The 15,906-nt window shown below is 38.7% G+C and overlaps 1 protein-coding gene across 11 annotated transcripts in view; it reads right to left on the reverse strand.

Moving 5' to 3' along the window:
- The window catches only part of LOC122576604 (polypyrimidine tract-binding protein 2), a 417,022-nt gene that overhangs the window by 121,033 nt on the left and 280,083 nt on the right, over positions 1-15,906 (reverse strand). For all 11 annotated transcript variants that reach the window (XM_043747173.1, XM_043747179.1, XM_043747168.1 and 8 more), the window contains one exon: positions 3,775-3,879. In XM_043747173.1, coding sequence (XP_043603108.1) covers positions 3,775-3,879 — 105 coding nt within the window. The remainder of the gene's footprint in view (positions 1-3,774; positions 3,880-15,906) is intronic.

The following is a 15,906-nucleotide window of genomic DNA, read 5'->3' on the forward strand; positions in this document are numbered from 1 at the left end:
GCAAATAACACACGGTAATATTCTGGCAAGTATATCGTAGAGTGATATGATATCGGTGTTTGGCATCGATAGTGGCACAAATCCAAAAAGTTCCTGCTTTTATCGAATGGAACATTATCGCGCTGTTTTTATTAGTAAAACAGTACAAGTAAAACAGTATACTTGTAATACGATCGGTTTCGCGTCGCAAAATTATTATTTAGACCGCTATCAACCCGGTCTTAGTTTTACGACACTGACTTCCTTTGTTTCGTGACGCTACAAGTGAAAGGTTCTGGCGAATATCGGCGTATCTTGCATTAAGTCAACCTTACAATGTCGTTGAAACGATTCGCGAAGGTTTCTTTGTAAATTTAAAAAAATCTCTCGTGTAAAATTTACATCTTTTTTCTTTTTTTTTGGATGAAACGAATCCTTAGATAACAATGAAAGGTTAGATAGAAAAAGAATTCAGTCCAACTACGTGCCACGTAGGAAAGAAGTTCGTATATAGTTGACATGTATGTGGATGATTTTCGCGAGAATGATGACGAAGCGGATCGTTAACTGCAAAGGAGAGACAGACGCGAACAACGGGGGATTCGGTGACAAAGCCGGCCGCGTTCTCCGCTTTTACTTTGAAAACATACACGTTCTACTTTTCCGACGCTCTATACGTTCGCCGCCGTTTCATAGCATCGCCGAAAAAGAGCGCGAAATTGTTAGCGGCCAACGAATATTCACAAAATTGCCAACGGCAACTAATTAATTAACGCTTTAGGGTCATAAATAGTTATTAACACTTTTAGGTCTTCTGACGAAGCTGCAATTCTAATCAAATATTCTTCCTATATATAGAATGCCGTTACATCATAATTTTCACAATGTGTAAGTTAAAATTATCATTAAAAATGTGATACAAATTAACGCTACAGTCTCTAAAAATTTGTAGAAGATACTATTATAAAAGTACTATTATAAAAAGATTTATAATAAATTAATTTATTCTTGGGAAATAAATCAAGTCATAGAATCAAACTTCGATTTCTGACATTATTATAAACAATAGGTATAAAAATGAACATCGACTAACCGCGACGAAGTAAAATATTGCTAATTGTCGTAACACCTAATTGTCGTCATACCTAGGTATGACCTGTGCAAACCATTTCAATTTAACGTAGCAAAAATCAGTAACAAAAGACAAGAATCGAAATCTTTGAACCATCCCGTGGCTGACAAACCCTTGCCCCTTTTTTCCCTCCACTTTTTCCAGTCATGCAGCCGAATGATTAACGAGGGTTGCAAGTTTTGATGCACCCGGTGCACGTGCATCATCCACAGAGCTTACGAGCGGCACACACAGCTGCCTCTATTCGCCTAAACTTCCGACATTTTTTCGCTCCTCTCACGTCACGCCTGACTGACAATAATAAATATTTCCCTCTGCCACCCTTTACCCTCGTCGACATCGCCAAGTTTTCCTTTTTTCACTCTCGGTCACCAGGGAAAACGTTTTTTTTTTTTTTTCAACAAGGTTGATACGAACGATACACTAAATCAGGCAAAACAGCGATATTTTACAGGGATTTTACAATATTTAACCGAATCGTCATGCGAAGAACACCGATTTTTATTATATTTACGCAGTTTGTTTAAGAAATTGTATGATTTGATAAAAAAAAAAAAAAAAGAAAAACTGTGTTCTTTTCGACTCGTTGCCATTTCTACGATCGTTCAAATTTTTACAAAATCCTATACTATACTTTACCTCGTAGATTTCAGTTTATGAACCGAAAAGAATTTCCTACTTTAAACTTTTCCATTTTCGCAGGAGAATGTGTTCTACCAGAGGAAACATAATATCGTCATTTTGGAATATTTTTTTCTAGAAACATTGGAGGTAAAGCTGGAAACTGATTTGATACTAGATCGAAAAAATCTGGACATTTTATCTTATAATTGTTTAGGAAAGAAATTCTCAAACTACATACACCTATTTTCAGGATCCGAAAACAGGATAAAATTTCTAAAATAATGGAACCCATAAAATAGCTGTGATCTGTGAATTTCCCGAGTAATTTTTCTTATCAGAATTTCGAATTCGTAGGAAAACTGTGATCTTTAGTTTGCGGATTAATTCCAATTATTGTAATCTTCGACGCATCGTATAATCTTTACATATAACATTTTATACTTCTATTAACAGAACACTTTATTATTCCATTATCGTCACATTTCCAATTTTATTTTACTTTTCCTTAACTTCGTCAAAGATGGCCGCATAATTAATGTTGCTTTGCGACCAACAGGTGTGTTCGATTAATTTCCCTCGACCCGAGGCACAATTTATTATCACCTTTTTGCGGTTAACGTGACACAGGATGAATATTTCACCGTGCATTCCCATACCCCGTTAAGTATTTCATTTCAATTTCTGATAATTTTTTCCAGCTACGATTCTGAAAGTGTAAAAGTGGAAATTGGTTATCGTCGAAGCTGGAATATGACTGACGGAGTGATATTTTTGCAAAGCTGTCATAGTTCGAAATTTCCACAGCAGGACAGTGAAAAATAGATACGATTTTTTGACAGAGACATGGAACGATTGGTTAATCCTGTCAGGTGTATTTTCAGCGCAGAAGGGTACAATTTTTGAACGTGTTTTCGTTTGAACGAATGAACCTCGTTTAATGATCGAAGCTTAACTATCCTCTTCGAGAACAAATTTTTCCATTCGGAGTTAAAAATAAAATTTTTATTCAAATTCTTTATTCTACTCCACCCTTACCTTCTAATTAAATTATTTTATTTTTTCGTAACAGTATCGTGAGATTATTTTCATTTCAGACGAACTAGGTCATTCGTGCTGACGATTACGAAGACGGTGCAAGTCCAAAACTTGTCTGAAAGTTGGATTTTTCATTTATTTTATGTTCCACCGATCTACATTGCAGCGAAGATAATATACAAAAACTTTTGCATGAAAAATATTTGACTTAAGTCACTTTCATAGTTGTTGGCACGTTTCAGTTTTATTTTTTAATCGATTTATCTGTCTCCGAAAGAATTTTTTGTTCCCCAACTTCGACAATATTACTTTTCCGCGAAGCTACACGTTCCCCTCTTCCTCCCATTCGGAGAACAGAAAACCAGCCTACATCTAACGGAAATTCGGACGCACAGGTGAATTTGAAACCGGAGCAGAGAGATGCCAGGTCCTCTGACCTACTCGATCTTTCGCTTCCCAACAGAAATTTTTCGCCGAAAGGACGAAAAATTCATCAAAGCTACTATAGGATCGCTTTTCCCTCGAAATACGTTATTTTTCAACTTGTTTTTATCCTGACCTGGCTCAATTATTCCAACAACATGGTATGCCTTTGTCCTTGTCCAACATCCATCCGCGATTTGTAATGTTTGAAGGCGGAACAAGCGATTTCTGAATAGAGATCGTATCTCTCCTGTGCTCCATCTTGTGGATATATCTATACTTTTTACGCTTTTGGAAAGAGACCTTGCGATTTATCGAATAAAGAAGAGATATCTCTGTACAAACGAGATTTAGCATTGCTACATCGTATTCCCTAATTGTTTTCTCTGTTCAAGTTACTTTCATCTACGAACACAATTTCTTGAGATTTTAAAAATATCCATGTATTTCTTTAACGATTAAAAAAAACAAATTTAAACCCAAAAGAATAAGAATAATTAAATCGTTGGACGAATTCGAGATGTTTCAGATATTTCGCTTTAAACATTTAAGTTTAATAATTAATTTCTGTCGCCACTTACCTTCTTGGCGTCATTGTTGTTGTCGGCCGCGTGATGTGGTTGTGGACTCATTGCAGCACCATTGCTAACTGCTCCGCTTTGCGACAGAAGCTCGTCGCTACCCCTCTGCAACAATAAGAGAGACCAACAAACGTCAATACGCGAACGAAGGTCGTTTTAATGTAAATTCAAACTATTTTCACGACATAGTTGAATAAATATTCGTTTCCTAACTCGACCGAACTCCAAAATTCTTTCGCTTTTAAAAAATGAACCTTTCCATCCTAAATTCAAATTCAAACCACTTTCAAATACAGTCAAACAGGATTTTCTCCTAAATGATCATCTACGTCCGAATAAAACTCTCTGAATAATCCACGACGGAAAACCTTTAATCATGTTTAATCCCAATTCAGATCGCTTTAACGACACGGTCGAACTAAAAATTTTGGTGTCCACCGCGACAGATAACGCGTTAAGTCCAACTCGGTGCACTTCTCGTTCCGAAATCGGCAAAAAATTCGCTTGCCAATCGCGTAAACACCGAGAACCAAGACCCCAGCAAAGCCCTCTCTCTTCAAATCCGAACCACTTCAATCCCCTTCTCTATTGCCAACCTAACCTTAAACCTCTCTCGCAAGAAACCAGCCAGCTTGCCGGTTATACTAGTCCCCAGGTGTATTATTAAAATCCTTCCAACTCCGTAAACACGTTTAACCGGCGATTCTCCGCGGTAACAGGATCAAGAGTCTCAGTCCCTGAGTCTAATTCCTCGAGCTGATCCCTCAAAGGAAGCGCGACGATAAACGGGATACTCGCGTGTGCTCGATCGCGAGACCTACGATCCGATCGCTGGAGGCTCACAAACCAGGGAAACCTCATGGTGGATGCACTGGATGGAAGTATGGCAACCTTTCAACGAGGAAAATACGCAGCTCCAGCTTTGAGATAATTCATAAGCTCGAGAAAGAGAGAGAGAGAGAGAGAGAGAGCAGGTCTGCCAGTCACCAGCTCTGGAGAGACAGAATGCCAGATCAAAGAGTCCCGCAGGATCACGCTTGCGAGCGGGTAAGAAAAGACGCGACTCCATGGATCTGAGAGTTGAAAACCCTTTGACGAATATTTATGGAAATCCTTCTTCTGGTCTTTAGTCGATAAGATGCGCTGGTGGTTGCATAGATGGAGATCTCTCGGCTCTTGTCTTGTCATAGTGAACTTCTTTCAGAACAGTAGAGAATTGATATATACTAGAGTTACGTTAGAACTTAAAGGCGTCAAGATGATCAATTTGTAACTTTGTACGGATATTCTATAGATTTATAGCGATGCATTGAATGATCTTTTATAAAACGTATGAAAAGCTTTATATACTTTTTCATATAATTTCCATTTTCGCTGAATGAAGTGTAATGGGCAAAATGTTTATACAACGATAAAGTGTTTGGAGATATTTAAATTTTATTTGTATGCTTTTGTGGTTATCTGCAAGTTTAATTTTAGTTTTATCTTATGTTCGTGAACAATGTAACACCAGGTCCAATTTCTAGGCCATCAGGACGAAATAAATAAATCCATATACCTTTCATTTCAGTTTCTTTGATACAATTTTTACGTTTAATTTTAGTCGTCGCTAGTTCTAACGTTGATCTGATGTATTCTTACGTATTTCTCGTACACATGAAAATTGATTCTTGCAACACCGCTAAAGTTTGATTTAGCAAAATGTAAATCACTCTAGAAACGATCCTCCTTCGGTAAACGCAAGGGAGCAATTTTTTCAATTTTAGTAATTTCGCTTCTGTCTTGTAATTTCCTAAAAGTTCATGCAATCCGATCGACATTCGCTGGACCACGAAGCCCATCAAAGATCTCGATCCGGTTCGCGGATGAGTGGAGAGAATCGAAAGACGGGAATCGGGAAACCTCTCTTCCGAAGATTCCATAATCCGTAGATTCGCGGGAAGTAAATAATAGAGTAGGTCCGGTGGTGGTTTGGCTGCGCCGGATATCAGCCAAAGGATGAAGCTACCGCCGTATATCCGGCGAATATATGAAACTCTCCCTCCTTCGTTTCTCCGCGTCGTAAGAGACTCTTAAAGAGTTTTCCTTCTTCCACAGAGTCGACTATGTTGTTGTATAATTGCATTTTGTTTCTACTACAATTGATGTTGTCAACTTCCTCACAAACCCCTCGACCATAGGGGAGAAAATCCCTCCAAATAGTCCATTTGTCAGACATTTTATTCCAGTAAAATTATTACAAGTTAGTAGGCAAAACGATAAATCATTTCTTCTCCATAATTATAATAAGAAGTCTATTCAAACCACTCGAAACCCTCGCAAATGACCACAAACCTTCAGAAAATACAGGCTTGAACGCCTCTATTCTTGGTTACATAACGTACACGTGCAGACAAAAACCGAAAATCAATGATCGTGTAAGGCCTCCGTTCGTCGAACCACTTCAAACAAGTCGAAAATCTCAAGAAACCAAATTCAAACGTCACTATCCTCGATGAAACAAGGCACACGCGTACTGAAATACGAAGAATTTGCTCGCAATTCCTCGGACGCTTAACGTCTGGATCTCACGTGTCCGACGAGGCGCATAAAATCGTCTCACGATCGTCTGGCCAGCTGTCTGCAGTCCCTTCGGAGGGTCTTCGCCGGTTGACAAAGCAATTTCACGACCGAGCTGCAACGCGATCCGATGAGTTTCCTCACAACCCACCTCTCTCTCTCTCCCTCTCTTTCTCTCTCTCTCTCTCTCTTGCTCTTTCTCACCCCTGCGGTTATTTGCTGGAGGATTCGCGCGACTCGCATTAATTGCAGGGCAAACACGCGGTGCGCTCCGCTTGCTTGACAATTTGCTCGACGACATAGCTAACTGGGCCACGTTTCCGGCCCGTTACGAGTTAAGTTAGGGTGGACAATGGATCCTCTCTCTGACAGCCATGTTGGTCGTTGGGGGTTAATTGGTCTTTTCGGTACTTCCAGGAGATTTGTTTGACTAGCTCGCTTTGGGATAATAAGAATGTTTTTGTGCTTTTGGCGAGGAAGAGAGCCAGGATGTAAAAGGAGATGTTTTCGATCCGTGCAAAGTCGTTGAAATTTTGGAAGCCTCTTTTATTTATTTTATTTGTGACATTTCAGGGTTATTATTTCGCTTGTGTCATTTAAGGAATTTATTTCAGGAATGTATTTATTGCGTGATGTTTCCCATATAAATAAAATTTATCAAGCGTGGATATTAACGATAAAGAGATATGGTTGCGTTCAATTATTTTGTTCAACTATGAACATAGAAGAAAGAAGCTGTTGGCTAATGCAAACATAATGAAAATTCAGAGTTCAGAATACGCGCTAGCAAAATTCGATATACGCTTTTAAGCTTCCACGATTTAATCATTATCAGAAACAAAGAAGCTTAATTTCCGACATCAATCTCAAACCCGAAACTTCAAACCGCAGAACCAAAATCGATCCTCCCACGTTCCGCAAGATTCAAAACCGAAGTCCGGAATTACAAAATCAAAACCGAAATATCCTTCGATCAACGGGAAATCTCTTTCAACTAACTACAGACTTCGCCAAATCTTTCCAAATTACGTCAAACATCTCCTAATATAAGCAATTCCGTAACAATTTCGCAAAGTCCACTAAAAATAGAACTTTTTATGGAATTAACAAAGAAACATCCATCGAATTCGATGAAAATCCCGTAAAACTTGCCCCTAAAATCGCGACAAGATGATGGATCGTGCCAGACGATCGAACTACCCTCGTGAAAGTGAGTTTTCACGCGAAATCTTTCGAAGAGGCTGTCGGGGATGAGCGTGGCTACACTTTGAGCCGGTGAAATAATATTAGCTCGAGATAGTCCTCGCGATAAGACGCTGCAACACAGAGCCGGTTATCGTTTTTCAAGATGGATGGCTCTGGTACCGCGTCACCGGGATTCGTGTATCGTTCCGGCAGACACGTATAGGTACCTGAAAGGATCTTTCGTGTCTGGAATTCTTTGGAAAATTGCGCAGGGATAAGCTAGTTGTACTTGGAATATCGCCCTTCTTTTCTTTTTTGGGGTTTCGGGATTTCGTCGTGGCGATAGTGAAAGAAGACACAAATTCTTTTTTGAAATAATAAAAACAAAAAAGACAGAGATCTGCAATATTATACAATAATTAATAACGATTTCTACGATGCTATATTAGCTTCTAATTAATTAACAAATTTGATACAATCACTGCGAACATTCAGAATAAAAAAAAAATACCCTTCTCAGAATAGGAAAAGACTTGGAGCAAATCTTCCAATTTTCTGACCTATTTGATACATCAGGACCATCAACTACAATACATAAATCATGTTGAAGCATATCAAGCATATGGTTCACGACACGCTATGTGAAAATACAGTTATGGTCGAAAGGTCAACAATCAAGCTATCGAAGAAACGGACAGGAAGGGTTGTTCCTACCATCCGGCACAAATGGATCGTGATCCAAGTCTAGCTTGACCAGCAGGTTGCCGGAATCAAGAGTAGATCATTTCGTGTTACTACAACATTGTGTCCAAGATTCAACGCCTATTTTTCTCTTTATTTAGTCATCGATTTCTTATGGAGGCGGTGATATAGCGAACGATGTAACACAAAACATTAGAAATATAACGATACTCGTTGGCATAGTCGTCGCTTCGTGTTTGATGACCGGGGATCGTCAAGTTGAGAAGCTTAAAACAGAAACTACTTTTAAATAAATAAAACCTAATAGTAAACCGACAGATTAAGAAACCAAGCCATAATAATAGACCGTAAACCGTAATGATAAAACCAAAAATTAAGAAATCCATTATTATTAGATCATTACATTACATTATGTTATTGAATTAAAAAATTCAGGATTAAGAACGTAAAATTCACTATCGGTAACAAAATTTCCGACCGATCGTCGAGATCAAGTCCGAGACCAAAAATCCAAGAACGTCAAATAACAAAGTTGCTCAAATCAACCCTTTCTCAAAGCCTAGAACTGAAGAAGGAAAGGAGGCAAAAGGGAAGATGCAGAAGTAAAGAAGAAAAGGGGAAAGAACAAGAAAAAAAATTGGAAAACGACGAGAATTCGAGTCAGCGAGCCAGATAACCGAATGAAGATTTGTATGAGCCGGAAGATTTGTGTCAGCCTGTCGTGATTTTCATCGAGCCCCTTCTCTGGAGCAAATGACGCGGAAACAGGGCAGAAATTAAAGCCGCTCGTTAGGGTGAAAACGCTTCGAGCCGATGCAATGGGGGGAGCGCCATTCACCCGCGAACACCGATTCGATATTCGAGATACAAAGAGAACCGAGAAAGAAAGAGAAGAAAGTGGATCGTGCCTGGTGATTCCTGCTTGCCATATTAAATTGGATCAACTTGCGATCAGAGAATATGTCTCGTGGAATTTATTTCGTCGTCTCTTCTTACGACGCTGGTAGTTTCTCTCGTCTTTTTATTATATTTAATAGTATAGAGGAAGTTTCAGACAATCCTGGGAAATTCACCGTTTCTGCGAGTTACAGGATGTTTTCGTCGAGTTCTTGCAAGTTTCAGCGACGATTTGACGATGATTGTGAATTGTAGATTATTGATTTGCCCTTTCAATTAATCTTCGAATTTTTTATTATTCTATTCTATTTATGGGCATTATTATTGATATATTTAGTAACTGATTTATTAAGTAATCTTCGTAGAGAAGCAGACACCCTTCGTGACACCATGATCGTTAAATAATTCTTTAGCGATTTGAAAAATTACTTGCAACTTGTAAAATTAGTTTCTTTATAGTTCATTCAAAAATATATTCAAAGAATTCTTCAATTCAAACAATGGTGGACCTTAGCGTTGTTCCATATCGAAAAATCTCTTTCGTGAGAAAATCAAACTTTTATCACACAGACTGCCGTAAAAATTATTTATCCGTTGTCGCAGTTTAAATTCTCGTTAACATTCATCACGAATGAAAATTTCTACGATGGAACACCCTCTTCTACCCTCGCATACGCGGACATTATCAACAATCGATGCCAGATAAACACAAAATTGAGGGGAAACATTGAATTGCAAAACCGATCGAGTAGGGAAATTTCGTTCTCGATTTTTATTCAACAATTCTTCTCCCCCTTTTTTTTTCTATTTTTCATCTCGTTGTACCAAGTACAAATAACGCGAAACAGAAACTCCAGTTAACGACGTCCGCTATCGAACCAACTGGTAGCCATACTTTCGTAATCATTTCATAATTAAATATGCATCTTGCTCTGCACGTGATACACTCGTGTTTATGGGTTAATGAGGTTGATTAGAAGGTTCCATCTTAATTGGTACATCGAGCTAGACTAGCGGTTTCCTTTCTAATTTTCTACATTCCACCGTCCATGAACGTATTATGGAAGTTGTGGGGTTAAAACATAGTAAGAATGTAGAAACGCGGAACATAGAAATATAATGCAAAAAAACAGGAAAAGTATAAAAATACGAAGATGCAAATATACGAGAAATATAAAAGTTATAAAATAAATAATAAACTTAAAGAATTGCAAAATATTGAAAATCCATAATTTAGATATGTAAAGCGTAGAGATTGGAGAAATGTAAAATAACGTGGAAATACATAAATGCAAAGACCCACGAAGGTGCAGGAACGTAGTAAATTCCTGAAGTGGAGAAACATTAAAACAAAAATAATTAATACTCGAAATGTAAATCTGGAAATGTTGCATGGAAAACAATTCCTCGTTCATTAACTTCCCAACAACTCTACGCTTAATGACACAAATTACACTTTCGTATTTTCAATCGACCAATTAAACACATTTATATTCCACATTCAATTTTGCTGAACTTCGAGCACGATCGAACATTTCAAAAAAAAAAAAAAACCAATTAAAACACAATATAATAACAACGAACGAAGAAAGAGATTGTCACGAAAAAAACGAAAAAAAAAGACGGAAAGAAAAAGAGAAAGAAAGGGAATCATCCTCACGTTTCTGTATGCCATCATTGCGAACTACAACATCACGTTCGCCACCTCGAAGCTCAATTTCCCCCATTATACGCGCCCTCAATTGAAACAATCAAAATCAAAGTTCCATTCTCTGCTACATAATTTCCCTCTCGCAAATTTCAATCTACATTGCTACCTTTTAACGTTACGAAACTATAATATCAAACCTTTCATTGATCCCAATTAAAATTCTAGCCGATGATATGGCCATTAACACGCGATTAAAAATAATACACTCGTACATAAGATTGAATATTTTTCTATATATGAGCTTCTTACAAGACAAACTGATTGACTTCACTTTTTACTCATTTCTCGAGTCTATTACGTAAGTACAGGTTAAATTCAAAAGTTACAGACGCAGAACCTAAAATGTATGATTTTCTACAATAACGTTGGTTTAATTCCATTTTTATTACCGTATATTTATTATCAAGGCATTTAATAAATAGAATTTTAAGTGCACAATTTGTTTCATAAATACAAACGTTACGAACCTACGAGCTTAAAAATAATTTTATGCGTGTGTCCCGTAATAACGTCAATTTAATCGTACAATAAGACCTTGAACTAGAATAACACACTAAAATAGCACACAACCGTTCTTTGTCGTAACAGAAATTCGTAAAAATCCGAAAATTCTAGAAGGCCGTTTCTCATTTTCTCGTTGCTCGGTCGCGAAAGTATCGCGCTTTAAAAAATGTCCTCGGACAGATGGATTTACGCGCGTTTCCGCTCGCATAACGACACGTGCCGGAGGAAGAATTCCTTTCAGTTGTGTTATTTTTTCCTCTTCTTCGCTTTCATTTTTTTTCTTTTTCTTTTTTTTTTGCCCTTTCGACACGCATTTTCAGTCCCGCTACTTTACTTCGCTCCTCCCCCTCTGTGTTTTATTACTCTTTTCTCCTTTTCTTCTTCTTCTTTTTTTGTTTTTTGTCGAAAGAGAAAGAAGGGAAAAGCCGGCAAACTCACTTTGTAGCGCCGGTAGCTTTGTTGCTGAAACTGAATCACGGCCAGATCGCCGGGCAAATGAAGCGAGCATCGTTCCTTTCTGTTTTTTAATACAGCGTGACGCGAGCGGGAAACAAAGGGACGAGTTAACGACGCTGAAAAACGACGAATTCTCTGGACACTGCTCAGAAATGCTCGCCCACGTACGTGCGGGGGTGTTCGTTAGCGGAAAATTTGGATTTTGTTTCATTTGCAATCCGCGACGGCTATTTTTACGGCTATTACTAGTTGCAGAACATTCGGTGTAATTTCTTTATTGGATTATCGATTTTAGTGGCAGTGTTTCCGTGGTTTCGTTTGTTTTGCGTACACGGCATTTAATTGGGATTATGAAATTGGCCGAGATTTACTAGGCGGTTGGACTTTTGTTTTCAATTTTTACTTCCTGTTACAGCGTATAACGATCGTTCTTATTTTCTTACGATCATCTCGATCGTCTTCACATATAAACATTTTCCAACTTCTCTTTGACTATCTCCATGATTTTCGAAGAATTTGACGATCACTCGTACGAGGATAAAATTTTCTTAATTATTCTGCGAGACGTCAGTCTAATATCATAATCATTGGAGAAAGCATTCACACAAGGGATGTTGACGAAAACGAAAAGCAGCGTCGACGTTTCGGCAAGTTTCTAACAGAGACTCGAATAGAGGAAACGTAGTAACACGGTGTAAAGCAATTATAATCCATAGCTGTTAGACTGCCGCGAATCTGACAAGACCGCGAACAGTTTGCTTGGAAACGACGATGACGGGTATACACGCGCCTCGAGAACGCAGTTGATCGGACGTAATCGAAGAATTTTTGCGGAATTTCCTACGATAATATTTATCATGATTTAAGTTTGAAATCAATTTTTTAAAGATCAATTGTGTTCCAACTAGGTCGTATCACGTTTGCAATTTGTTTCACGTTCCAGTTATAGAACTTGCAGGTTTGATTGAAACTGTTCTAGTTACGTTTGAGTTATGAATGATCACTGACCTCTGACTTTCTACTGGACATTATAATTCAACGAAAACTGATCAGCTACCAGCGAACAAAATTTCACCAACAAATTTTTCCAACTAATGCAGAGATATTGCACCAAAATAATGGACCAAGGGTGGAATTGAATCCAAATTTACTCTCATATCGAAGGCTCTTCGAACATCCATCGACAAGTTTCAAACACAAAATTTGGACCCTTCCAGAAATCGCTGAGAGAAGAGAGTCCTAAAGAACAGGTCCCCAAACATCCAAATTCGTTGGTTTCCGACAAATCACGTTCCAATGCTAAAATAAATCACATTTCCAAACATCCAAATCATCCTTCTACTCTTCAAACATCCACAAACCCTTTAAAACGAAACAATATGAAAGAACATCCCCCCTAAAGGAATTATCTGTCTAAACGTTAAGCGAATTAATTAACGAAAATTCGTGGGACGTGGAGCAAAATTCCAGGTTTTTAACCGACTGGTTTGGTTTCGACGTTCCAAGAGTGGTTTATTGAGGTTCCCTGAAGCAAGCGTCGGATCTGCGATTGAATATCGTTACCGCGATTCGGTCCGGTGATATTTTCTTCGAGGACTAGGCCGATTGTTTCACGATTCCTATTCAGGCCGGTTCAACGGTTTCGCGGTTTATTGGGATTACCTGGTCTGCCCGTTGTTTTACAGACGATTGTGGCGGAACATCGTAATTGAGTATTGTTATACCGAACTGTTCGGTGATAGTTTCCTTTCGAGACGAGTAATATCGATCCGATCCAAGCTCAACAAGTTCATCCTCCGGTGTAACCGACTCCAGTCTTTGTCGTCTCGAGGGCTTCTGTGCGTCTCAGTTTTCGATCCATCCTTTGGACTTCTTAATGAATTATTAAGTCTTGGATGCTTAATTCGATGTAAGAAGCGTCTTTCCTTTATACTGGAATTTTTTCTAATCAATTCCAAAGAATCTAATGGTCGAACCAAATTGTGACATTTCGTTTCTTTCGTAATCGCAACTTTCCGAGCAATTATAGATTCGTTGTAGTAAAACATAAACGAGCGAACGGTCCGTAACAGCATCGATTTTTTAAATTTCAAGAAATTCATTTTTCTCGATCTCCAAATGCAGCAAATTAATGCAGCGACCTTCAAACGATCCGCTTATGTCACAGACCGGCAAGCAAATTACGACTGATCGAATTTCTCCATCTTCGAAATCAGTAGATTAAACAAGCTGCTTGAAGACCTGCTTACATCCAAGATCAACAAATCAATCCCATTCACCCTTTTCGCAGACCATTAAATTTCGATAGAAACACGGATAATTCACATCCTCGCCCCTAACCCCGATGTAATCGAAAAACGATTTATTCCAATTTATTCGGACCAGCCTCCGAACATTCTTCGAAAGATTTTCCGTATCCCTCGACGAAAGACAAACATTCGATGTTTCAACGTACGTATTCAATTCGCAACTTCTTCGTCGCGGAATTTCTTTCTCTTCGCGAACTCGGCGCGTTTCCGCGGACTAGAACAGGCCGAAAGAAAGCGGCAGCGGGATGTTGCGCGCGGAGCGAAAGGGGTGGCGACGACTCTTGCAATCTCGTTCGAGGCAACAACTCCCAAGCAGCCAGCAATCGCATTTAATTTCAACGAAAAGCGGATATTCAAATATCGAGGAAGCACTCGACGCCGTGACGCGCAAATAGGGAACGCGTTTTACCACCGCGCGACTTTTTCCGCCGCGAAACTTCCTTTCTTACGCGGTTAAGCCATTCGTCCTCATGAATTTCAAAGCGACCCGGGGAAAATACCAGCGTCGCGGAAAATAAACCTTCGTGACCGGCAAAAACCTGGCTGCGTGAAATTTTAGTCCTTTTTCTTTGCGTTTCGAATGGATTAATGGCAGAGGGGGAGAACGAGGGTTGCGAGGAATTCATATAACTGATTTGATAATTGGCGCCAGTTTCGTTCGATGTCTGTGACATTTACAAAACGGCTGCTGTTTATTTTTATCTTATTTTATTTTATTTTACTTATAAACGTATAACTTAATATAATAAGTATTTTCAGACGCAAGTACCACAATTCCTCGATAAGAATTTGCGTGAACTGACTGAAATGAGACAGCCGATACGACAAATGCCGCATATTTGCTATAACAAATACGAAATATTTATTATAAAGATAACGCAAACCAATCTTTATGGAAAATTTGCACAAAATTCGAAGAAAATTGGCAATATTCTGGCCAGGAGGCCAGAAATCGTTCGCGGGAAAAAAGAACGGCAACTTATACAGCGAGCTGACCGACATTCGAATCAGCAACTGTAAATTTTCATCTGGCTAGCCGTCGGATATTCCCCGGGGATCGTTTCGATCGCCTGATCCGAACCGAAAGTTATGTGCATACCATCCCATCGACTCGAGAACGATGCAGATATAGAGAAGAATTACGAATAGACGCAAAGTTGATCGATATTCGGCAGGAAACGCGATTTCTTTATACTTGCGCTTCGAATTCCAACCCTCTGTCGATCTCTGGGGATGAGAAACGATAGATTTTCGGATGTGGCAATAGGCTATCCTTCGAACGTGTTACTGCTATTCGCGAGAATTCATATAATTCCCCGATATAAAGCCCCGATGTTTCTGTGCAATTTATTTTTATATCTTACTGCGCGTACCGTTTAGCTAGGAATGTTACGAGCTGCTTTCTGCTTACTACCAACTACTACAAACGTTATTACATGTATAGATGTTAGTACGAATACTATGCAGGCTGTCCACGCTGAAAGATGAATGGTTCAAAATGAACTACGTACCATCCATACGTTACAATGGCCACCAAAGGTATTTGTACATCGTTCTGGTCATTATAGAATTTACATATTTATTAAATGCTAGTTTAATACCAATTAAACGTAAAAATCAGCGACAAATCTTTCTTTTGAACGTATCAAGATGTACATTGAAATACCGTGCGCCAGCCAAAAGAAACGAACGAAATTACGATAGAACCCCCCCAGAAAGTAAAAGATCACGTTGGATGACCAAAAGGGCGCGTTATATTTCTGTTATACCCGATACAGTTTCGATTTCATCCCCGTATAGCACTCTGTC

The sequence above is a fragment of the Bombus pyrosoma genome, linkage group LG16 (genome assembly GCF_014825855.1).
Source record: "Bombus pyrosoma isolate SC7728 linkage group LG16, ASM1482585v1, whole genome shotgun sequence".
Classification (NCBI taxonomy): domain Eukaryota; kingdom Metazoa; phylum Arthropoda; class Insecta; order Hymenoptera; family Apidae; genus Bombus; species Bombus pyrosoma.